Below are 25,647 nucleotides of genomic sequence, written 5' to 3'. Positions count from 1 at the left end.
ATCAATCACCCAAGCCAATATGAGTGCAGCCACTTCCCACCCCAATATTTACCACCCAAACTTCTGCCTTCATCGTCCTGCTTACTTTGACCTCTCTATCAGGTGTACCACTCAGTCTGCTGTTATTTCCTCTGCTGTTTCTAAGGCTGGGGTGGCTGCTGCTGCCGATGAGGAGGCTAAAGATAACCAGTACCTGGACATTGTCAACAGCACTGGAGGAGATTTTATTTCTCTTGATTGCAAGACCTTCGACGTCTGATGGTCTCCATTTGCCATCTCCACTAGTGCTGAGTGGTATTGGATTTTAATAGGCGGTACGATATTGACTTAATATATGGTGGTTTCACGGTATTAGGCAGTATAGACAATTAATTTAAACAACATGTATATAAGTAACTGTGTACTGTATGTTTACATCAAAAGAAAGTTGTATAAATGAATAAAATAATACCAACACCACAGAGTGAACAGAATTAAGTGTCTGATATGTGTTTGCTTAAGTTACTGGCAAGAAAGATTAATTGGTTCACTTTGTGTGACTTGGTAGAATTTCGCTTACTTCGTACTACATTGCCACCAATGCTAAACACTCTTTTGGATGGTACACTTGTAGCACACACAGATAAATACTTGCGGGCTGCAGAAGATAGTAGTGGCATGTGGCTTGTGGCTTGTTTCTAAGCTCCACCATTGTAGTGGTGATTCATCAGTGTTTAAGATGGAATATTGCAAATACATTTCAGCTTCGCGTTGAATTCTTTCTGATATGGTAAGTGAGTGTGAGTTAGTAGTAAAAGTAGTAGTCTTACCAAATATTGAGCTGAATTTTCCTTTTCTTTTCTTGGTGAGGGGCTCGCTACTTTCTGTTTCATTCTGCTCTGTTTGAGAGTTGGACACAACCCTGTCAGCAGATTCAGACTCCAACATGGATGCTTGTAGTAAAACTTGTACTGGCTCATCAGTTAATTTGTAATTGTCCTTAAATCTTGGATCAAGGAAAGAACATTTATCCAGGAGCATGCTGACTTCTGTACCAGCATAACGATGCTCTAGATCGCTGTTGATGCGATCTTTAATTTCACGGGTTAAGGCAGTGTCGTCATCTTGGTGGTTCACCATTGTCTCTTGGATTAACTGTATCATTGGTTTTGTTGCTGAGCAAGTAACCCTCTTTTCACCAGATAGCAAATCAGTTATCTTTTGAAAAGGTTTGATAGCTGCAACAACAGACTGTAAAACATCAATATCTTGCCAACTAGGAACCAAATGTGATGTTTTACGATCTTGAGCCAGCGCTGCTCGTATTGCATCTTGTTGCTCCAGAATTCTTACAATCATGTCACACTTGGATCCCCACCTTGTTGACACATCCCCCTTCAACATTTTTGTTGGCAAGTCTTTTTGTTCTTGGACTACTTTTAGGTCACGTTTTTGTTTCCAACTATATAAGAAGGCTGAAACCACTTTTCTACACAGTGAAAGTACTCGGTCTATGCGATGGTCATTCAGTCCTTTGTTTATTGCAAGATCTAAATTGTGACCAAAACAACTCAAACGGAGCCATCCAAATATTTCACAAGCAAGCTTTATGTTACTTGCACCGTCAGTGGTCATACTGAGCAGCCTTTGTGAGTCAATGTGCCATTCCTGAATGGTGATACTTAAGGTATCTTGAAGGTATTCTCCAGTGTGATCTTCTGGGATGTAATGAGCCTGCAAGCAATGACTTCTCAGTTTCCAGGTTGAGTCCATATAATGTATAGTTAACCAAAGGTAAGGCTCACTGGTGCATGATGACCACGGATCTGCTGTGGCAGAAAAATTCCCCATCTCATTTGTTATTTTGTGTTGTATATCTTCTTTTGTTATTTCATATAGTGAAGGAATAGCAAGTCTGCTGAAGTGATCCTTATGTGGCATGTCATATTGGGGATTTAACTTGCTGACTAGTTCACGAAAACCATCATCATCAACTATGGAAATTGGCAACATATCAGTCACAATACAGCGAGTTACAGCATCAGTAAGAGATTTGTGTTCCCTTGAGCCCTTTCTGTACTTTCTGTCTTTCTCAAAACAACCAGTGATAGTTAGTGTACCAGCCCCTGCAGACTTGGATTCTCTAGATTTTCATTGCTTCGCCGGACCTGACAGTGTTTGCAGTTCACTGAACTGTACAGGGTGATGCATTCGTAAATGACTGGTTAAATTACTTGTATTAGACCACTTTGCTGTTACTTTCTTAAAGCATAACTTACAAATAGGAGTGTCAAAGTTAGTTGGGTTCCCTGGAACGAATCCAAAATAGTCCCATATTTAGAGGTAGCATTCCGCTTAGAAATTAACTGTACACTAGTGCCATCATTAATATTGGTACCTGATGATGAGGGTTGGCTTTCTGTTAAAAACTCTCAGTCTCAGTCTGATCCGTTTCAACATCTAATGTTTCATGCCATGCTGTAAATAGGTAAATACGGTAGAAACAAATTTTACAATGGGTACTAAATGGGGTATACAGTTAGAACGACACCTCATTACAAAGCTAGCGTGTTTAGTGCTATTGTATGACAGCTGCTTAAACTTGTTTTTTTCCGTTGTTCTTTGTCACCCGGATGCATTGTTGGTTGTCACCTGGATGTTGTCACCTGAATGCACCATGGGTTGTTCTTTGTCACCAGCATGGTATCACTCCCATGTTATAGCAGAAGCTAATTATCATTGTTGTTGTGTTACTGTGCCTGCTGCAGCAGTTGCTATAAGTTCTGCTCTTAATACCATGGTGTTGATGGTAGTGACAGATGGCATGGTTTTATTAGTTTGCACCGCGGTTTAATTAAAATACCGTCATACCGCTCAACACTAATCTCCACCCCTTTTTTCAATAGTTGACAGATCTACATGGTTTGCCCCAGAAGATTGCTAGAATACAGTTACTGCAGCAACTTTCTGTAATCCTGTGGCATTACAATGCCAGGGTGATTCTTTGCCAGTATGCTCTCTCACCTCAGAGGATGATTTAAGTAATATAATGTTTGTCTGCCAGTACAGTAGGGCAGTCTAGGTAGTGTAGTTGTAACTTTAGTTTTTATAGTTAGTTTAATTTTTAGTTAATTTTTCTTTGTAGTAGGTAATTATGCAATTTGGGTATGTAAGTTTTATATCATACAGTACAATACTACTGTATAGTAGGGACCACAAAGGAGTAGGCGTGGCCCACAAAATAATATCACCCAAAAATCAGCCTCAAATTTCCTTGATGACAATGAGGCAGTATTGGTTAGGTAAAACTAAGCCCAAACAAGCCTTCTGGTCGACCTGAAACACTTTCAACAAGTTGCTACAGAAGTTTTATAAAAAAATATTTTTCTAGTGACTGACTGACTGACTGAGTAACTGACTGATGCCTTCAGACAAGCATAGCTCGATAACGGCTAAGGCTATGGGATTGATTTTTTTCACTGTTTGATGTTGCTTTGGTCCGAGAGATGCCTTTTGGCATACCGTAGTATGTACAATGCATTCTTCATGCACTTACCAATGTCCTCCTTTGTGTCTCATTCATCTTTGCTGAGAGCAGCAAGTGTCAATTTGGTGGTGGCACGTGATGACTTCCCTTCATAACGGAAATTGTCCATATTTTTCATAGTGGCTATTTTCATTGTTGGGGTGCTTTTCCAACAGTTCTTGATTTGTACTGCTGTATAACGTTTTGAACATAGCTGACAATGACGCGTTATAGATACTTCACTTTTCAGATGATAATTGCTTTAGCTGAGATGTACGGTACCATTTCTTTTGCAGTATGCATGGGTTCACCAGTCATAATAATTATTTACGAAAGAAGTTAGCAAAGTACACAGAAAATTTTGGAATTTTCAACTAGAATAGTGACCACAGCACATCGATAAAAAGTGCTGAAACAAGCTGGAGTAGTACATGATATTAAATCATAGTAAAACAATAAGAAGTATTATATCCCTAGTGTGCTCAAGATACCATAATGGAAATGCCCAGTAGGGATGTAACACTCCTTATTGTTTTACTATCGTACACTACTCCAGCTTCTTAAGTTATTACAAAACTCATTAGGGGTAGAGGAATCAATTGCATCAGCAGGGAGTTGGTTCCATAATTTGATGGTTGATGGGATAAATGAAAATTTATACACATCAGTTAGAGTCATTGGTTGGTGATAGTAGCCACTCCTTAAACCTGAAAGTTTGGGGGTAAGATCATCTGTTGGTACAATCAAATATCCATTAATTATTTGTAAAGAGTACTTTATTTAGCTTGGGTTTTTCTTGCCTGTAAACGTGGTAGATTAAGAGAAGACAACATGTTAGCAACACTTGAATATGTTGGAAAACTCATTAAAGCAAAATCTAGCAGCAGTTTTCTGGATTAATTCTAGCTTGTTTATATTCAACAAGTTAAACAATTTACATATGATAGTATGTCAAAGTGAACACTTGTATAACTATGAAAAGTGCAGCCACTGGATATATTATACACAGTTGTATGCATACCTAAAATTTTCAATTATGGGTCAGCAGCTAGTACGTTCTGCTGGTTCTGGTTACATTCAGTTATGTTGAATGGACATGTCCTAGAGTCGATATCACAGAGAATTTTGGTTATGCGAGTTCAATGTTTTGATCGGTGCTATTGAACCTTTTTTGGAAAAAGTACAGAGTTCACTAAAGGTCTAGATAGGTAAGCTTGGTTGTAGAGTGGTTACTCCATGCAGAGTGGTAACTTTGTGATGGGGTCATGTTTCTATTCGGATACAATCGATGAAGCTATAGCACCATTTCTCACCTTAGCTCAATGTTTTTCAACTCAGGATGGCGAGGATAACAAAACGCTCTCCGTCTAAGTGGTTTTCATGGCAAAATCCAATCCTAATCACGAGAGTATTGATTGATTCCCACAATTGATTTCAGCCATGACATCTATATAATTGCTGCCCAGTTTTACCCTGGCTACATTTCATAAGTAGCCCGACTAGCTGGGCTACATACAAAATGTAGCCCAGACAGCTCCTTTCATCTGAAGTGTAAAAGTGTTACATATACATATATACCAGATTAACATTAGATATAGAAAACTGATCTAAACTGCAAATCAGGAAGAATCAAACTAGCACCACCAGTGGATAGCTACACTATCGTAATATTACTCAAACTACTCGAGGCTGGTTTTTAAGAGATGTTTTTCTGAGTGCCAAGTTGTATGGCAAGCTCAAATGTAATTAATTGCAAATAATTGTATCTATACCTGCCATGCGAACTATCAGCAACAATATCTGTTCTTGGAGCATTTTTTGCACATTACGTACTAGTATGGCAGTAACTGGGAACCACTGATCCAATGATCAGTACAATGATCAGTACATCTCTAAGAGGTATCACAACACAGCTACCAATAAGTCGGGTTGTTAAGCACATGTGCTTATAGTTTTCAGAGAAAGCTTTATATATGTTAAGCGCATACGCCTAATTAGTAATTATGCAGTAAATTGTAATAGAGTAGTTCGTGGTCACCACGCCAGTGTATAAGGATATTTGACTCAATCTCTGTGTGAGATCCTTCATGATGAACAAGAATATCGCAATCCAGAAGGCTGATTTGCTGTATACATAGTGAATGGAGACCTCAAGGAAGATGTAAGCACTTGAGGAGACATAATTTCCCAGTACTTCAAGCTTTTCTTCCTGTGTGTAATTTTGTCACGTATTGAGCCTCACATTGAGCCATGTGCAATTATCATCCATGGTTAATCACAAAAAAATGTGTATGCACTTAATAAACATATGCACTTCAGGGGCAGATCCAGACTTTTTAAAAGGGGGGTTCCACTCTGGATGCCCCTCACCAACTTACTACTACTAACCTGCTTGACCAAAAAAAAGGTCATCATCTAGCGTTGCTGACAATAGCTGCCCCTCACCAACTTATTTATAACTACTACTACTAGCTTACACTGCTCCTCTTAAGAATACTGTGACTGCTCTATTAGAGTATCTCAGTCTTGACCGCTCTATTAGAGTATCTCGAGTAAGAGAGACTCTTTCAAAAGGGGGGTTCCATGGAACCCTTTGAACCCCCCCTGGATCCGCCCCTGCACTTAACAACCCAACTCTACAGTATGTGGTAAAATCATTGAACAAGAGTAATTGATGTATATATGTACCCATATAGGAATACTGTAATCTCATTTTTATCACTTGGATCTTATTTTAATGCACTAATATTTTTAGCGTAAGTCGCCACTTATAAATTATACAGACTACAGAATATATGAAGTTGCATAAAATAGTTTTGTATTGAAAGAATGAATAAACAGTATGCTTTTGCATCAAACCTGAATGGCTGACTTCATCTTGTATGTTTGTCTAATTGCTTACCTGTATTGTCAGGCATACCAGAGGGAAGTATACTTGGCCCCTTACTGTTTCTAATGAAGTTTAATAATGTTAAACCAAGTTAATGGGGTACACAGGCACCCATACAGCAGAAGTATTATCGCAAGGGTGGGTAACACTTGTGCAGTACCACACTTGCAATTAAGTGTTACGTGCAGGAAGTAAGTTCATCTGAATTATCCTTCGAATCCTCTCAGTAGGATTTTTGTGTAACAATAATCATGCTGCGAGGGAAGAAAAGATCTACCACCGTGAGTGACAGTGGCAATTCAACAGTCGCTAAGTGGACGAGAAGCAGCGCCACCAATGCCACGTGGACTAGCCAAGACGCCACATCCACAAGCCAGGAGGCTGCCTCACAGACTCAGCAGGGGGACCCAGCACAAGATCGTCGAGAGGATACTGCACACAGCCCACGAGAGGGTGCCAGGCAGTCCCGAAGGAAGGAAGACACGATGGAGAATTGCCAGAAAGGTAGCCAAGTCACAGAGACATGGAGGGAGGATGACGCACAGCCTCAACAAGAAGCCGATGTCACGCAATCGACTAGACAGAGCTTCCAGACCAACAGAGATGCTACCACTGCACCACTGACTAGGGAAGACATCCCGGAGCTTATACAGCAGATAAGAAGAGGTCTTATCTCTCAGGGCATGTAGGTGGACAGCACACTACCAGGTAAATAATCACTTACCATATAATGATTTGGTAAAAATAATAATAATTTGCATTGGTAGCTACTACAACTCTTCGAAATAAGTAATTGTAGTTGCTGCTATATATTACAGTTACTGTAGTTGCTAATATATATGCACAGCCATAGGTAATTATAACTCTCACTCCCTCCCCAACACCCATATTACTTCAAAGAGAACTATTCACATCTGATATGCTTTCTTATAGCACTTGGCACAATGCCCTCATCTAGAATGCTGCAGCATATCCCTGTTATTGGCGAGGAGGTGCTACCTACAGCAACCAGACCCACGTTCCATGCTACAGAGCCTGGCAATACACCCCCCCTCCCCTGTCCTAATAGATTCATTCCACCAGAGTTAACAGTGCCATCCTCCTTGGGGCAGGGCTTCCTCATATTCTGGCAAAGCTAGTTTCCAGAATATAAGCCGGTGAGTTCATCGAAATGGCAGAGTTACTACCAGATATACTCGACCCCACAAGGGCCTTATTTACAGATGAACCTGAACGTCGCAAGCCTGTCACAAATATCCTAGAGTGGACCCAGTGTTTTGCCATTTATACTGCAGTACTTTGCAAGAAATACCCAGAGAAACTTACAGATATGCTCAGCTATCTCATTTTAATAACTCAAACACATGGAATATGAAGGCGATGCCTGGCTGGGCTATGATTGCCACTTCAGGCAAAGGGCTGCCTCTAATCCTCAGGCTAGCTGGGATAAATATGACGTGGGATATAGCCTTCTCAGGAAAGGCAAAAGCCAACCGATGCCATCACTGTATTAGCCTATCCCACAAGTCAACGGAATGCGAATGGTCTCCAGAGGCTGCTCAACAAGAACCTTGCACATTGATGACCATGTCCCATCAGCTAGTAACACCTGTAACCAGCAACCAGCAACCTCTAAAGATCTATCTGCAAGTCCTTCAACTTTGATTCCAGACCTGGCTGCACCTTTAAGAACTGCACTTACGAGCATGTCTGCTGGTACTGCTATCATGATCCATATATGCGAAGGACAAAATACACAAAGCAGTATTCTCCCCAGCCAACCCCAATGCTACCTACAACCAGTGCTCAAAATAGTGTCAAAATATTCTGCTGTAAGTATGTCTGGACAAAGTCACCATTGACCTGTCATTAATTGTGGTTGTCCAGTCACATCCAAAATTTACTTCAGCATGTGAGGCATATTAATTCTAGGAGGGTTTTGGGGGCATGCCCCCCCCCCCCCAGGAAAATTTTAAAAATTACAATGTCTGAAATCACATCTGAAAGTATTTTGAAAAGGCAAGTTTAATCTGTACTAACATTTTACCATATACAGATGTATGATTAATTATATTTTTGACAGGAAACAAGAATAGATCAGTTTGTGTTATTGTACAATGACTATTTGTATCTTACAAGAATAATAATTATCACAATAAAATGTTACAATAATTGAATGTATTATTACACTGATAATTACAGTAAGTGATATGGTCATAAACAGTCATAGCTATAGCTATAATTCAAACTCACAAATAATTCCCATCTTTAATAGTGAAGATTTTCTTTTGTGATTGTGTCAGCAATATCCATTTTTCGTTTGATCTTCAACCTGGTAGCCTTGCTAAGGTTGGCTTGAGCCATTGCCCTTACAACTGGTGCATATTCTATCAAGCTACTGGTAGGCCTGCGCCTATTATGCCGGCATAATCTTGAGAATAATAGGTCACCAAATTCGTGAGAATAATTCTGGAATAATAGGATGGTTACAGGCATAATTTTAGAATAATCGGGCGACCACGGGAATAATCGGTGGAATTAGGGTGTGTGTCTCTTCTTGATTACCTAGAAGAAAGAGTTAAACTACCACAAGTGATATAAAGCTGACAGGACACAGGAGTGCTGGCTGAAAGGAGCTGAAAAACCTCTAAAAGATCGATATACTCTAATAAAACGCTCAAATGCTCTAATAGAGCAGTCAGCTTGTTTCATGTTAACAATCTGCAGCCAGCATCAGGGATTTAACTGCATACTTATCTGCAATTGTGAAACTTGTATATCTTATACCAGTGTACCTTCTTCAAGTCTTTGAGCATTATTATCTACCTAACTTAGTAGCTATGCAGTAGTTACAGCATATTATTATAATACACTAATAACTAAATACACTTGAATTATTACTGTAGATAGCTATTTTAAGTCTGCTGTAACTATTATGGATAGAAAAATGATGTGTAAGGTGGAATACTTCATATATGGCTATTAATAATTTGGACAAAACTACTTCTAGCAACATCTTGAAAACTAAGCAACTAGCCACAGATATATCTGACTGAGAATAATTATGGAATAATAGGCTGGATAGAAGAATAACAAAAAGAATAATAGGAGAATTTTTTGGGAAATTCTGGAAAGAATAATAGGTAAAATTTTGAGCATAATAGGCTCAGGCCTAGCTACTGGCTGCCTCCTTAGCCTCCAATACCATTGCTCGCTCAGTTGCCACGTGATCCTTGATGGTCAAAGTGCAAATATGTCGGTCGTGCCTTCAATAAAGGCCGGCCTATAGTGTCGCATCGAGCAGAGCTTATCATCAAGCTTACAACAAACTTCACATTTTTTGCTTGGTCACATGCTCCGGATCACCAGACGCTGTTTCAAACCGAGGTTCAAACCACTACCATCGTATTGTCTGAAGACTTTTATTATTTCAGACACTAACTTCTCCACCATTTTCTTTGCTACTACACGCTTCCGCAACCATTGCTAGCAGTATCTTCACTGGCTCTCTTGTGTCTGGACAAATGAACTTATCCAGACATTCCGTGTATTGTCCGGATAATGTCCGGTTGTCGAACGTTATTTCAAGCACTGCCTACAACCAATACCTCCCAGCGAGAAGGTATCCATAGCAGCATAAGCTGACCCAACCCAATTGTGTCAATTTGGTGGAGGAACAACATTTAAGCTATAGCTATAGGCCTTTGTTATGTATTCAGAGAAATAGCATATGTACAGGTTACATAACATTGCACGTTCTAACAGTATTTGACAAAATATATATCTAAATAAAGAATTTTAATAACTTACCATAGTAATCATGTGTACACGTGCAGTGTCTGTTCTACACGATTAAATATAAGTTTGAAATGTTTACATGGCAGGCAAGCTCAGCTTGTACCAAGATACATCAGCTACTAGCCAATGGCAGGCAGTATTTGATAAAGATGCTACATGGTTCCGGGAATGGACCACTTTGAATCAACAGTCACCAGAAGTAGTGCTAATACCAGCAGAGGCACTGCAAATTACGACCCTACTAATCAAACAGCAATGGAGTACCCTACTACTTACCCGGATCAAGATATGACATCCTTCTTCATGCAAGGCCTCACAAATGGGTTCAGAATTGGATACCAATATAGCAATGGCCACCTGAAGTCAGCAATGAAGAACATGGCGAGTGCCACTTCCCACCCAAAAGTTGTAGAGGAATATATCGCTAACGAACTCCGAAGAGCACTCTTAAGAGCGCTTTTAGACTACTCCCAGTACACCCAGCAGATAAACACCTGCTGCAAATGGCTTGGGATGACTCTATTTATGTGGACACTTGCTTGCCTTTTGGTTTGAGATCTGCTCCAAAACTCTTTAACATGGCAGCAGACTTGCTTCAGTGGGGCATGCAACAGTAAGGCGTCTCTACTATCATGCAATGCCTGGATGATTTCTTGACTATTGGCAGCCCATCCTCTGCTGAATGTCAAAACAATTTGGACATAATCAAACACAATTGCTCCTCCCTGGGAGTCCCTCTTGCTGCAGAAAAAGTTGAATGACCTTCGACAATGCTAACCTTCCTAGGAATCACAATAGACACAATCAAAATGGAAATAAAACTGCCAGAAGATAAGCTAGCAAGAATGTGCCACACCATGAGCGATTGGCTGACAAAGCGGAGAGCCAAGAAAAGAGAAATACTGTCTTTCTTTGGTCTCCTTCAGCATGCAACTAAAGTAGTTCAATGTGGAAAAACTTTTGTAAGCAGAATGTGTTCTACTGCCACAAAGATAAAAAGATGGATTACAAGAAGCACCTCAGTGTAGAGTTCCACTCAGATTTAAGCTGGTGGCACATTTTCTTGGTTGCCTGGAATAGCCTCAGTCTGTTACGAAGTGCTGCTCTACCTAAGACCCCAGACTGCTGGATGCTTCTGGCTCATGGGGATGTAGAGCCTACTTTCATGGACAGTGGTTCCAATTACAGTGGGATACTCAGTGGAAGCCTCACCACATCATGGTAAAGGAATTACTTCCAATTGTTTTCAGTATTGCAGTGTTGGGAAGACAGAGAGTGATGTTTCAATGTGACAATTCTGGTGTGGTCACATCCCTAAACAAGGGGTCATCCAAAGATTCTGCTAGCATGCATTTACGTACTTTGTTGCCTATGATTCTTCAAAGTGCACTACGAAATTGACTTGGTCTGCAAACACATACCTGGGTCTACTAATAACAGTGCTGACCATCTATCAAGGAACCACATGCAAGCCTTCTATTCAATGAACCCTGAGGCATCCCTCCACCCAACACCACTGCCATGTGAGCTACAACAACACCTGGCCCTGATTGGACATCTCCAGTTTTCTGTGCCCTCTTTTTGAAAGTGATCAAATAAACTAGACAGTTTGCTCATTTACAATGCATTAATTAACTAATATATTTACTCATAACAAGCTTTACATTGTAACAATATAATTATTTTATTTGTTAAATATGTAGAACACTGTACCTTCTCTTGGAGGGAAAGACTCATCATTTCATAACTTGTCTTTCTGTGGCCTGTGACCTAGTAATTTTAACTGATGTACTGTAGAAATGTTATGGTGTCAAAATCACAACCTCCAAGTGAAGGTATCCAGCATAGTAAGCAAACAAAATGTAATATTTTTGCCATCTGGAGCCCTGTACACCTACCAAACAAACCACCATCAAACAGATGGTGGCATGTGATTAAGATTGAAGATAGCATTCTCAGAAGAATGGCTGTGCAGGAACTGAAGTTAGTGTACAATGTTAAATGAAGTTTAATAATATTAAACCAATGGGTACACGGACGTCCAGACGGCAGAAGTATTATTGCAAGGGTGCACTATTTAGGGTAATGCATGTGCAGTACCACACTTGCAATTAAGTGTTGCGTGCAGGAAGTAAGTTCATCTGAATTCCCACCCACTCATTCTCCAAAATAATGCACGCCAGCTACAATTATCACCTGTAAGATAGCATACAGTCATCAATTTTATCTCAAATATGCAATTTGACAATACAAAAATCATAATTGTTGGATACAAATGCAAAGTAGTGCAAGATTCAGTTAATTGGCCCTCTCCCCTTGCAAAGGATGAGACAATTCGACAGTGAATGGATTGCAAAATCACAACCTCCAAGCGAAGGTATCCAGCATAGTAAGCAAACATAGTGTAATGTTTCTGCCATCTGGAGCCCTGTACACCTACCAAGCAAATCACCATCAAACAGACAATGGCATGTGATTAAGATTGAAGATAGCATTCTCAGAAGAATGGCTGTGCAGAAACTGAAGTAAGTGTACAACATTAAATTTACATTAATGACTTTCTCTCTGCTATTCATTCATCCAATATGTTTGTCTTTGCTGATGGTATACAAAGCGCTTTATGAAAATAAGGTCTAAGCTGGACATTCAAAGATTTTTCATCACTTTCTCATTGGAGTAGTAACAATAACCCTTGCCTTCGGTGTCACAATTTTTTTTTTACTTTATCACAACAAATTTAGTTCATGTATAGTACTATATCAACGGAAATGCCATTTCTTGCTCCGATAGTTGTAAAGATCTTGGGGTCTATTTCTCTGATACTTTATCAAAAAGATTACACTATCAAAACATTACTTCTAAAGCTTATAAAACTTTGGATTACTTTGCCGCATATTTAAAGACAGTTACTGTTTGGAGACTAGGAAGAATCTGTATGTTTCAATGATTAGGTCTACTTTAATGTATTGTTCTTGCTTGTGGAAGCCCTATTTACTATTTGATATTGAGCTGTTAGAAAGACTGCAAAGGAGGGCAACCAAATATACTCTTAACAATTACACCAGTAACTACGTATGAAGAAAGGCTTTTGAGACTGGAACTTCTTCCAATCATGTATATTTATAATTTAGCTGTCATCATGTTTTTATAAAATCAGTAAAATTTCCATCTGAAAAGTTCAACATATTAAACTTTGTTGAATTTGTCTCTGGACCCACAAGATCAGCAGGATACAAACTCAGGCACATGAAAACATCTAAGAACAGTATAACGAATTCCTACTTCTACTGTATATCCAGATTGTGGAACAGTTTACCACTATTTGACCTATTCCAAACCCTCCAAACTATCAAATTCAAACTCAAAAATTAATTTTCATTAACAATTTTGACAATAATAATCTATGTACTTTTTACTTCTGTTGCCCCTGTTCCAAATGTTCAAGCTCCTACATTCTTTAACTTGTACTCTTTATAGCTACCCCTTGTAATTATTATTTGTAGTTTTATTATTTTTATTTTTTTATTAAGGCTTTACAGCACAAGTGCTGAAGGTCTGTAGGACACCTGTTTAAAGTTGCTACAGAAAGTGTGTTTGATAAGGTGGAGAAACGAGAAAAAATCCATAACTGGACCTAGGCAGCCTCGGATCTGCAGCCATCCGATTAACGCTCGAATGCTTACAGGAGTCTGCCAGGCGGTCAGGATGTTTTATCCTTGTCAATTTCATGTATATGTATCCAAGGAACTCTAGAGAGTGACTTATTATCTCAAAGTACCCCTTGTGGAACCAAATGGATGTTAGTTTATTTATTGAGGCTTAGGACACCTGGTCCTACAACCTGTTTAAAGTTGTTTCAGAAAGTGTGTTTGAAAAAGTGGAGAAAGGAGAAAAAAATCCATAACTGGACCTAGGCAGCCTCGAACTTCCAGCCATCCGATTAATGCTTGAACGCATACAGGAGTAAGATATATAGCTAATTGTAATTTGTAAGTAATTAATTATGGCTACCAGTGCAAGACACTGGTAGACCTTCAGGTCTATAAATTACCGTATTTCTATAAATATAAGCTGCAAGAAATTTTCACGAGTTAAATTTTCATGTTAAAATTTTTTCACCTGTGTCCTCAAGCGACGAAAAATTTTTAACAATGTATTACGTAACTTTATTAATTCTGTACGGCCTTTTTCGAGGCCTTTTTTGTATACAGGAGAAGCAGAATGACAAGCAGCAAAACTGAATTGTGGCGTCTCCGTTCCATGGAGGCTGCACCCCAGATTCAGAAGTTGTCTGTCACAAGTCAAGCAATGGACTGGAGTGAAATGGCTGTAGCTAGAAGCTCATTTCATCAACTTGCATATTTGTACATATGTACTCCATTTAATGTGTCCTGTAGTAGTTGTCTATCACGGAATCAGATGGCATCATACCAATGTGCAGCGAAATAGACCGGACAGCTCCCTTCTCTCCTAGGATGATGGAGGCCTTTGTTTTTAAAAGACCGCAGCAACCTTGATCCAGGTGGCCAGAAAGCAGTTAACCGAATTCATTCAACTTCTCGAATATTACGTCGGTATAAATTTTTTTGCGTAATTAATTTTTGTCAGATGCTAGCTTCGACAAAATATTTTTAATGGTTTATAAATATAGAAATACGGTAACTGTTAAGCTCTTTAGTTTAATTTTGTATATTGATCTGTACAGTCCTATAAAGTATATAAATTTTCGTAAAACTTCTGTGAAACAAAGTTGCACATTGCTAATCACAGATATGTATAGAATAAATCACTTGGGGTTAAGGGAGGTGTGCAAATCACCACAGTTGTTTGTCTGTGGTTTTGACAGGAATGTAGCTCAACTTTTCAGTGATCCTTCCCTACACCAGTGCAAAGGCGTAGTAACGATTTTCAGAGTGGGGGCAGATAGCCATACCCAGTTAGCCATAACTGATCAACACCCATGTAAACACACAGGGTCCCATTGATACGGCTCCTCTGTACCCAGTTCATACGTGCGTTTGTATATAGGTGTTGTGGGGTGTGTTATCACTAGCTAATAGCCCTACACCTATACTGCATAGCTATATCTCTACACTCCCTATCCTGCCAATGGCTACTATGCTCCTCTACACCTACTGCATGTGCTTGATACATGTATATATCACGTGAGAAATCGTGGTCACGTGAAGGTCTTCTCTTTATGCGAGCTTTATGTATTTGACACTACAAGGATTACTGCATTAATAGCTGTTATCCGCAAAGTGAAACATTGTTACCTTTAAGGACCTACATAATGGGATGTCTACTCTAGCAGGTGTTCCTAAACTGAGTGAAGATCACGTGAATACCACACTGCGTTCATGGTTGGCCACTTTCATTTTCAGCATCCTTGTTTATTTCTCTTGATAAATCAACTTCACCACAAAGTCTTAATAATTTCTGATTTAATTGTCAGTAGTCAGCAACCCCATACATTTGTGCACTACAACGAGACTGCCCTCTTAGACTTAGATCCATTACCACTCTCAATTTGAGTTAAATCTTTCCCACATCATAGAGTGCCATGGATGTGGCACTCATTCTACTGTTTAAACTTCTCACTGCACGGGATCCAAGAAATATTTGAACAACAGATATCATGTGCAAGCATAACATAATAAAATTACAGGAACTTTTGTGTTTAGCACAGTACAATGAATGGTTTGACAGTTGCGGTGGACTGGTGATGCCACACCTCAGAGAGTGCTTTTGCATGATAGTTGTATGGCTTCTTGTATGGAGGTATGTATTTCTGTGTGTGTATATAACTTTGGCTGATTGGCTACCAATACTTGGCCCAAAAAATAGGGGGGCCAAAAAATGCTTTTGAAAATAATGCAGGGGGCCATGGCCCCCTTCCTTCCTGGTTCCAACGCCCTTGCACCAGTGCCTTCTATTGATTTGCTACAACAGTGCTCACTTTGCCAGATGACGGGGGATATAATTTCACTAAAATCCGGCGTCAATATGTGATTTGCATGCTAAGATAATATGAGCTTAAAAGTTTAGTTTTAAAAAGGTGTGCATAAAATGGTTACCAGAGCAAAAAAAGAAAAGAAAATAACCTCTTGAACTTGGAACCTTGTATTTATGAAGCGTGTGCCCTAGCCACTAAACCAATTGCTTAATACATATTAATAATTAGTTTTTAAAACCATTTTACAAGTACACAGAAAAGTTTTCAACTACCATAGCACATTGATAAAAAGTACTGAAACAAGCTGGAGTAGTGCGCAATATTAAATCACAGTAAAACAATAAGAAATGTAAGATCCCTACTGTGCATTTCCATTAAGGTATCTGGAGCACAGTAGGGATGTAACACTTCTTATTGTTTTACTGTGATTTAATATTGTGCACTACTCCAGCTTGCTTCAGTGCTTTTTATTGATGTGCTATGGTCCCTACTATAGTTGAAAATTCCAAATTTTTCTGTGTACTTGTTTGTTAACTTTTTTTGTAAATAATTATTATGACTGGGGAACCCATGCATACCCAGGGGCGGATCCAGACTTTTAAAAGGGGGGTTCCACTCTGGAATTGCAACTTCAGCCTAGCTGTAAGTCAAAGACCAAAAAAAAGGTCATCACCTGCTGACAATAGCTGCCCCTTACCATAGATGCCCTCACCAACTATATTTCCTTATTTATAACTACACACATAGCTTGCTACACTGCTCCTATTAAAACTACTGTGACTACTCTATTAGAGTATCTCGATCTTGACTGCTCTATTAGAGTATCTCGAGTAAGATAGGCTCTTTCAAAAGGGGGGTTCCATGGAACCCTTTGAACCCCCCTAGATCCGCCCCTGATATCGCATCTGAAATGGCGCCGTGCGCCCCAATTATTATCTGAAAAGTGAAAAATCCATTACACTTTGTTGTCGGCTATGTTCAACCCATTACACACCAGTACAAATCAAGAACTGTTTGAAAAGCACCTCTGCTATCAAAATAGCCACTATGACAAATACGGATGATTTCCGTTACGAAGGAAAGCCATCATGTGCCAGCTATTGCCAAATCGACACTTTTCGCTGTCAGCAAAGATGAATGGGACACAAAGGAGGATACTGGTGAGTCCATGAAGAATGCATTGTACATGCTGCGGTATGCCAAAAGGAAGCTTTCGAGCCGAAGCGATGTCGAACACTGAAAGAATCAAGCCCGTAGCCTTAGCTGTTATCAAGTTATGCTTGTCTGAAGGCATCAGTCAGTCACTAGAAAATTCTGTTAAATAAATGTTTTTAAAATTCTGTAGCAATTTGTTGAAAGCGTTTCGGGTTGATCTGAAAGCTTGTTTGGGCTTAATTTTACCTAATTACTACTGCCTCATCGTCATCAGGGGAAATTGAAGCTGTTTTTTGGGTGATATTTTGTGTACCATGCATACTCCTTTGTGGTCCCTACTATACAGTACTATCATACTGTATGATAAAGGCATGTGTAAGTTGACTGACGTAGGTGTTTACTTGCAGTTTGCATGCAGTTTACAGAAAGGATTCAAGCAAATTTTTGCTCTACACCTTTGCAGTGAAGGCGCTATAAACGGCGAACGACAGCAGCTAGAGGCTTTATTCTTCATTTAAATGCTAATTTATTCCTAGATGATGAGCGCTATGTTTGATGCCAAAACCGCTTCGATATGTGCAGCAACTGTCGAGAAGAATGAGTGAACTCAAATTGAATGCTGACAGATGGACAGATGGCTATTCAGCTTTATATATATAGAATGATAAGAGGCACTATAATACAACTTAATATAGCCATAGCCATGAACAAGCAAGCACAAAATTATAGGACAATTTTCAATATTAATTGGTTATTGCATAGATCCTTTGGCTTTTGTATTTGATCAGTTGGTATTTTTCTGTATTGGTATAGTACTACTTTGTCTAATATCATCATCATTGTAAATGGCTGCAATGATGTACAGCCAAGCTATATTCTAAAGAGTGTGGCCTTCCAAAGTCTGAGTGAAAAAAAGTTGTGAAATCAACAATCAAAAATGAAGTAACAAACTTTTGAAGGCTGCAGCCCTTTTATACAGCTTCGCTGTTTTACTTGGATCTTATTTTAGCTTGAAACGATGTTACACTACAATAAGACACTCACAAACACAAGCATGAAAATAATTTTCAAGAATGTAAGTGTACAACCACAGCCACTTGTTGGATTGTGTTTGGTTATAAGTAATAGTTAGTGATGTTTTGTTCTATTAGTCATGTGTCTTACACAATTGTTTCGTTTTATTGGATTTTTAGTGAGAAAAGAAATGATTGACAAGCTTCAACAAGCAAAGGCTAATGGCTCAACTTTAAAACTCTCATACACTACAATTGCGTTTACTGGATCAGCTGGAGCAGGAAAAACAAGTTTCCTTAACTTGCTTAATAAAAGAAAATTGATATCACATCACCACAGTACTGGGGTGGTAGAATCTGAACACGTTTTGACAGTAAAACAAGCTGGGATGGTTGAATCAGGCAGCGAATCAAAATGGGTAGAATTAGATCACGAGAATATGCTAGCACAGCTTAACAAACTGTTGTTAAATGAGGATACTAAAGAAAATACAACAATAAGTAAAACTATCTCACTACCCAATCTACAGGATCCATCAGTAAATCCAGATGCCACTACTTCAAAGGTATCCAGTAAAACTATGTCGTTAATCAATTTGCAATCGCCACCAAGCAGTCTAAATGTCAAGGAAAAGAAATGTGCAGTAGAAGATGATATTGCATCAGCTCAGTCTGATTGGGTACCATCATTAGGTGAAGTGTGGAACATGATCAATCTTTTGGACACTGGAGGACAGCCTGAGTTTGTTAGTCTGCTTCCAGCTGTTAGCAGTTCAATATCCCTCACCTTCATTGTCCTAAACATGGAAGGAGGAATAAAAGCTTTAGATGAGCCAGTATTGGTTGTTCACAGTGAATATGGAAAACAGTCATTTGAGCCTTATCATTTAGGCCTGACCAGCCTGGATCTTGTTAAGCTCCTCATGGCATCCTCTAAGCATTCCGGTTTAAGAACTTCACTACCAATCCAACCATCGCACAAAGGTGTAGAAAGTGATAACAAATATCAGTGTTATGTGGGCACTCATGCAGACAAAGTAAAGGCAACAGAGATCAAGGAAATTGAGAGCAAATTAGCATCTGTTGCACTTGAGCTGAAATGTAGAAAATGTTTATGGGAACAAAATGAAAGTGTGCTATTTACAGTAGATAACACAACGGCAGGTGGAGATAGTGGTAATGATAGTGACGATAGTGATGATGGTAGTGACAATTCATGGGATGATTCACGATTAACAATGGATGACATAGCATTACGCAGATGTATTGAGGATCCTAATGCTAAGGAAGTTCGTAGTCGCATTCAGAAACTTGTAGAGAAAAGGGATGTTTATGATGTACCTATTAGTTGGTTTATATTGTTGCTTGAGATACAGAGACTCAGTACTGAGAGAAAAGTTAGCTTTATATTATATGGTGAAGCATGTTATGTATGCACACAAGGAAATCTGTGTCGAGACAACAATGAAGTTCGAAGTGCTTTATTGTTTTTCCACATTATGGGAATTTTGTTTTACTATCATGATGTTCCTGGCATGTGCAAATATGTCATTGTTGACCATCAGTGGTTGTTTAATAAACTGACTAGTCTTGTGAAGGTCTCTTTCCCAAGAAGTGGCTTTGATCATGAGGCTATCAGCCAGCTTAAAAATGAAGGGTTATTTACCAAATCGTTGATTCTCCAAATCCAGTTAGAAAAAGACATTGACACAGAATATTTTATTGCTTTGTTGATTCATTTAAAAATCATTGCTCCAGTTGACCAAGAGAAATATTTCATGCCATGTGTGTTATCAAGATACAGTTTTCAACAACCTAGTCACAACGTTCTTGACCAGTGTGGCCATCTTCAGTATGAGCAGTTGTGTGTTCACTTTTTACATTGTCCTTTGCCTCAAGGATTTTTTTGTTGCCTGATTGTAGAAGTTTTTCAAAATTTGCCAAACAATTGGGTACGTCCCCGACTGTCCACAAAATACAGTCACCATTCCTACAGCAACCTGATAAGTTTTCACACATCAGATACTGGTCATTCTGTGTCACTAATTGACAGAATTGGTTACCTTGAAGTTCAAATAAGACATGAAGAAGACATGCTTCCTATTCATAATGAAGTCCGTGAAATTCTTCTGAGGGCTTTGGATGGTGTATGCAACTGCCTTCAATATGACTACAAGCAGTTAGAGATTGGCTTTTTGTGCAGAAATGACAAGCATACAACTGAAAATCATTTGGCAATTGTACCAAAATTTGATACTGGTGTAGAATGGATATATTGCAACTATGGCAAAATGAAGCTGATGCCTTCTCACAAGGTGTGGTTTCAGGTAAGCATATTAATACAATGTTTTTAAGCATTATTGCAATTCTCTAATATTTTAGGTGTCATTATTAGCATTTAGTTCAGTGGTAATAATGTAGGAGTGGATCCAGACTTTTACAGAGGGGGGTTTACTCTGAAGCCTGGTAGTTGTAGCTTCAGTCCAGCTAAATAGTAATAATATTTCATAGTAAAATTAATAATCACTCTTCAGTAAAGTTTCATTATTGAATCTTACCATTAAACTTTTAGAAATGCAGCTCCAAAACAGAAAGTATAATTATTTTTAGAGGGTTTATTGGGTATAAAGATACTGGGGTAACAAATTGAGTGTTCTGCCTTGAATGATACACTGAATTTGGTTTACTAAATTTAAGAAAAACTTGTCAGCAGCTTATCAAGTAATTCTAAGGCTCTTCTAGAAAGGGGGATTCCATGGAGCTCCCTGGATCTGCCTCTGTAATGGTTAATGTGCAACTAGCGTATTCTGTTGACATGTCCATATTAAGCAGCTTACTGGCAAGGTTTCACAATAGTGTATGGACAAAATATAATAATCATACCTTTTACTACTATTAAATGGACAATTTGTATGAAAAGGCAAACAAAAGGCTATATAACTCCATACTTACTTGTGTTGCTAACAGAATCAAAAACTTGCTACGAATTATAAACTCTTGGTTGCATGCACAGCTAGCTGTGCATGTATTTGTTTGCTGGAGTGTTGCACATGTAGATTTCTCCAATTGCAATTTATCCATATGCTTTATAACCTAATTATGGTGATTTTACTCATTATTATTAGCAAGCTGATAAACCAAACCAACCAATTCAAGATGTTCATGGAAAAACTGATCAGGAAGGTATGTAAAGTGCCAAATGTAAATGAATAGAACATTTTACAAGCTCTTACAATACAGCATGTTGGCTGAAAAATATTAATATTATAATAAGGGTCGTCTCTTGGCTAAAAAGAGGTTTAAAGGGTTTATTCTTTGCCAACAACATTGTACCATATAAGTACAAATTTTCAAGGGACATGATTTCACAGTTGCTTGGCTGTCCACGAAACTTTCATTCTTGAAAAGTAATATATTATATGAGTGAAAACAAATCAAAAATGAAACTACAAAAATTCTGAAGTTAATTAATCCATGAAAATTATGTAGCCTGATAATTTGTATATATACGGTACACTGTATCTAATCAAAAACAGCCAAGCGGTAAAAAAAAGAGTGCGGCCCTCAAAAAGGCTATGCAAGATGTGAAATCCAAGGTGGCGGCCAAGAAATGGCTGTGATGGTAGGTTAATGGTAAAAAATTTAATAATGACAATTCAGGGAATTGTGCCAATTCCGTAGCCTTTTTGAGGGCCGCACTCTTTTTTTATAGCTTGGCTGTTTTGGATTACATTTCACGTTTTGTATTTGTATACTCCAAAGCCCCTATGGCCAGCTTTGAGGCTTTTTTAATCTATCTTTTTTTTCTTTACCACAGCAAGAAGAGAAAGATTTAATCATAATCATAATCAAGATTTAAAGCAGATTTTTAATATATATTTTAACTATTTTTGATTTTATCAGCAGGGATTAAATGTGTGTACCTACAGGTGTACGTGACCTCCTACTTTTTCCTGATCCCTATTCAAACTTAAAATTCTCAATTTTTTCTTTTTAACCTTTTTGTATAATAATAATATTATTATGACAGGTTAATCCATGCATGCCACACCCAAAGAAAGGATGGCACACCAGAGGTAATGTTTTTTACTGAATATATGTTCTCCAACTATCAATTACTGACTCAAAAGTGAAGTGATCATTATGCTTTCTTTCAGCAAATTTAAACTCATTTCACAGCATTACAAATGAAAAATAGTATAGAAGCACCTCTGTAATTAATCCATTCACCACAGAAAACACAGACAATTCCCATTTTACAATGCAGGAAAGTCATTACGCTACCGCAAATCAACACCTTAGGCTGTCAGCACAATAAATGGGACACAAAGGAGGACAAAGGTAAGTTACTGATGCATACTTCAGTATGCCTAAAGGCACCTGTTGGGCTGAAGCAATGTCGAAAAGTGAAAATCAAGCCCATAACCCTAGCCATTATCAAGTTACACTTATCTGAAGCCATCAGGTAGGCCAGGCAGGCAGGCAGGCAGTTCTATTGAATAATATTTTGAAAACATTTAGGATCATACTAAAGGCACTTTCAGACTTAATTATACTTAACCAATACTGCCAAGGTGCCAGTGATATTGTGAAGCTGGTTTTTGGGTAATATTTTCACCATGATTTCTAATATACAGTACTACTGTACTGTATGATTATCATATCTAACTGAACTATTCTTTTGCTTTATAGAAGCCTTCAGGAACTCATTTATTTGCAGGACACTGTTTCATCGAATAGCCACAATATTTTAAGGCATATAAAATATGGGTTAGATCTCCAAAACCACAAGTGCACATAATGAGCATATTCCATATTGCCTGGAGTATTGTGGCTGAAGCTGTTTAACCTTGGTTGGTAGAGCGAACTTTGCATGTGGCCTAAAACTTCTTGTCGACTAAAACACACTTACTGGTTTTTTTTCAAATCATATAGCACAAGATAGTCTTTGTTTATACAGATAAACATCTATCCTTCACCATTATATCCAAAGTCTCAAAGTGCATCAATTATTTTCTCACATAATATGTCACATTTTTCCAATATTTTTCAAAGATTATCATGGCTATTACATGACATAAGCTCATACATACTGGCGTCCTGTAAATATGTATTCTTGATTACTTCTTTGTACATCCAAAATGACATAGTGTTCTATAAAACACTGTGCATGACATAATGTGTCTTGTAAATAAACGTGTTCATGGATTTTTCTGAAGACCTCTATACCTGTGGCTAGTTGTTCTACCTTACAAGGGATTTACATATCCCACCTTACACATCAGTTTCTAATGATAAGTAAAATTGAAATGGTTATATATCTGCATGCAGTGAAATGTTCTCATGCATAAGTTATGTAGTGAAACTTTTAGTGTTTATATAGCTACATTGCTAGACATATGTAACACTTTCACGCCTCAGATCGAAGAGCCACACAGACTTCATTTGCAGTGCAACCCAATTGGCAACTTGCAATTGCCTGGGCTACATCTGAATGTAGCCTGGGGACTTAGACTATAAGCCCAAAATCGATTGTGGGGGATTGATTAATATTCACGTGATTAATATGCACAAGTTGGATTTGGCCATGAAAACACTCAGATGGAAAGCGTTTTGTTATCCTCGCTATCCTATAAGTTGGGCTAAGGTGAGAACTAGAACTACAGCGAGTTTTCGAATACAGACCACACCCACATTACTTAAACATGAAATAACTACTGTACAGGCAAGCTTAGACCTTAGTAAACTCTGTTATTATGCTATAAATCATTCAACAGCATTGATTAAACATTAAACTTGTGTATTTAAAATTGTCCGTGATATTAGAGTGTTTGAATAGGATATTTTAGAGGTTTTCAGCCTGCATTCATGTTTCATTTTTATATAGTGATTCAACTATTTGTTTTAGCTTAAGAAAAGACATACCACCTATATTTACACAAATGTCTAATAATTTTAATTAGTATGCCTACAAATCTCCTATAATTCCACAATTATTCTCACAATATCAGTTATACCTATACAATTCTCAAAATTTGCTGCCATATTAGGCAAAAGCCTACAATTCATTAGTGTATATATAAGTAATTTTTAAATTTTTGCCAAGTGAAAACATGTACTGTAATTCGCTTTGTTTTTGTGCAAAAAAAAGTTTCATGATAAAACTATTCATGTAAAAATATTTTTGTATGATTTACATGAATGACTACTCTATTAGATTTATGTGTAAGAAATTTTCGTACCAGTTTTGCATACAATTATTTTACAATGAAAAAAAGCAAATTACAGTATTGCTTTTTATCTTTACAGTGACTGTCCATGCTAACTGTGATCTATCAGTACCCAGTAACTTGCACACAATTGGAATGTTAGACACAGGTGAGAAAATATGTTGTAAACTAATTGACAAGCTCACTATACGTATAATACCTATGCAGAACCTGAAATGGGAGATCTGATCACCATTGTAATTCCAAAGATTAAAGCATACTGGGAAGATGTTGCTTTTGTATTGCGATTCAAAATTATTGATGTTGATGCTATAAAGGCAAAGCACAATGATGACCCAAAGAAATGTTGTCAGCAGCTTTTTAAAGACTGGCTGAGTACTAACAAAGGTGTCACACCAAAAACTTGGCCAACATTATTAGCAAAACTTGGGAAAGTAGAATATCTTGTAGCAGTTATAGAAGAGATCAAATCTGCTACTGTAACACCTTAATGAATATGGATCACACTATGCACAGACTGTATCATCATACTACGTAAATGCATACACATGGTACAATTTTCAGATTCGGCATGCACATAAATTTTTAATATATGCTAACAATTCTTGTACACTTAAGTTGTATACCTTAATTGTATACCTTAATTGTAAGCTTAATTTTTAGGGAACATGTAAGAGATTACTTGCCTATTTTTATAAATTGTAGGTGTGTGTATATGTACTGTGGTGTAAGCGGTGTTTGCACATCAATAACAATTCTGTACCAGTTAGTAATAATGTTTTGTATTATATCTTTCATATTGCGTATATTGCTAAACTTTCAATGCAAGTACTATTGTAGTTTTTGAGCTGTGCTTAACGACTGCAATCCTATGCTCAATAGTCTCAAATACTGTGTGAGATTAGTGGTGGTGTCAATAAGACGCAGGGATAGTTCAAAGAGTTCTATGCATGGAATCCCCAAGCCTTACTATTAATTGCACACTGACTGCCCCCCCCCCCCCCCCAGTTGCTATGCCTATGATCATTCACCACAGTGTTATCTTGATAAGAACCCTTGACTACATTATGATAATGTATTGCAACTTGACTCATGGTTAT

General features: G+C 38.1%; 2 protein-coding genes across 2 annotated transcripts; one reads left to right on the top strand and one right to left on the bottom strand.

The window, feature by feature from the left end:
- Window positions 1-582: 582 nt before the first annotated feature.
- Window positions 583-1,992, bottom strand: LOC136243979 (E3 SUMO-protein ligase ZBED1-like). The gene has a single exon (XM_066035514.1). The coding sequence runs from the start codon at window positions 1,990-1,992 to the stop codon at window positions 583-585; it is 1,410 nt and encodes a 469-aa protein (XP_065891586.1).
- Window positions 1,993-18,296: 16,304 nt separating this feature from the next.
- Window positions 18,297-25,370, top strand: LOC136244765 (uncharacterized). Its single transcript, XM_066036323.1, has 4 exons — window positions 18,297-20,644; window positions 21,443-21,500; window positions 24,627-24,695; window positions 24,755-25,370. Exons 1-4 carry the CDS (start codon window positions 18,458-18,460, stop codon window positions 25,036-25,038), a joined length of 2,598 nt encoding a protein of 865 aa, XP_065892395.1. The 5' UTR covers window positions 18,297-18,457; the 3' UTR covers window positions 25,039-25,370.
- Window positions 25,371-25,647: the final 277 nt, after the last annotated feature.

The sequence above is a fragment of the Dysidea avara genome, chromosome 14, assembly GCF_963678975.1.
Source record: "Dysidea avara chromosome 14, odDysAvar1.4, whole genome shotgun sequence".
Taxonomy (NCBI): Eukaryota; Metazoa; Porifera; class Demospongiae; order Dictyoceratida; family Dysideidae; genus Dysidea; species Dysidea avara.
This window is presented reverse-complemented; position numbering and strand designations above follow the sequence as displayed.

Excerpts from the sequence above, each read along its gene's own strand:
- LOC136243979 (XM_066035514.1), bottom strand. The coding sequence starts at position 1,992 with ATGTTGCCAATTTCCATAGTTGATGATGATGGTTTTCGTGAACTAGTC.
- LOC136244765 (XM_066036323.1), top strand. The coding sequence starts at position 18,458 with ATGTGTCTTACACAATTGTTTCGTTTTATTGGATTTTTAGTGAGAAAA. Across the intron at positions 20,645-21,442 it reads CTCACAAGGTGTGGTTTCAG|CAAGCTGATAAACCAAACCA; the intron begins GTAAGCATATTA and ends CATTATTATTAG. Across the intron at positions 24,696-24,754 it reads AATTGGAATGTTAGACACAG|AACCTGAAATGGGAGATCTG; the intron begins GTGAGAAAATAT and ends ATACCTATGCAG.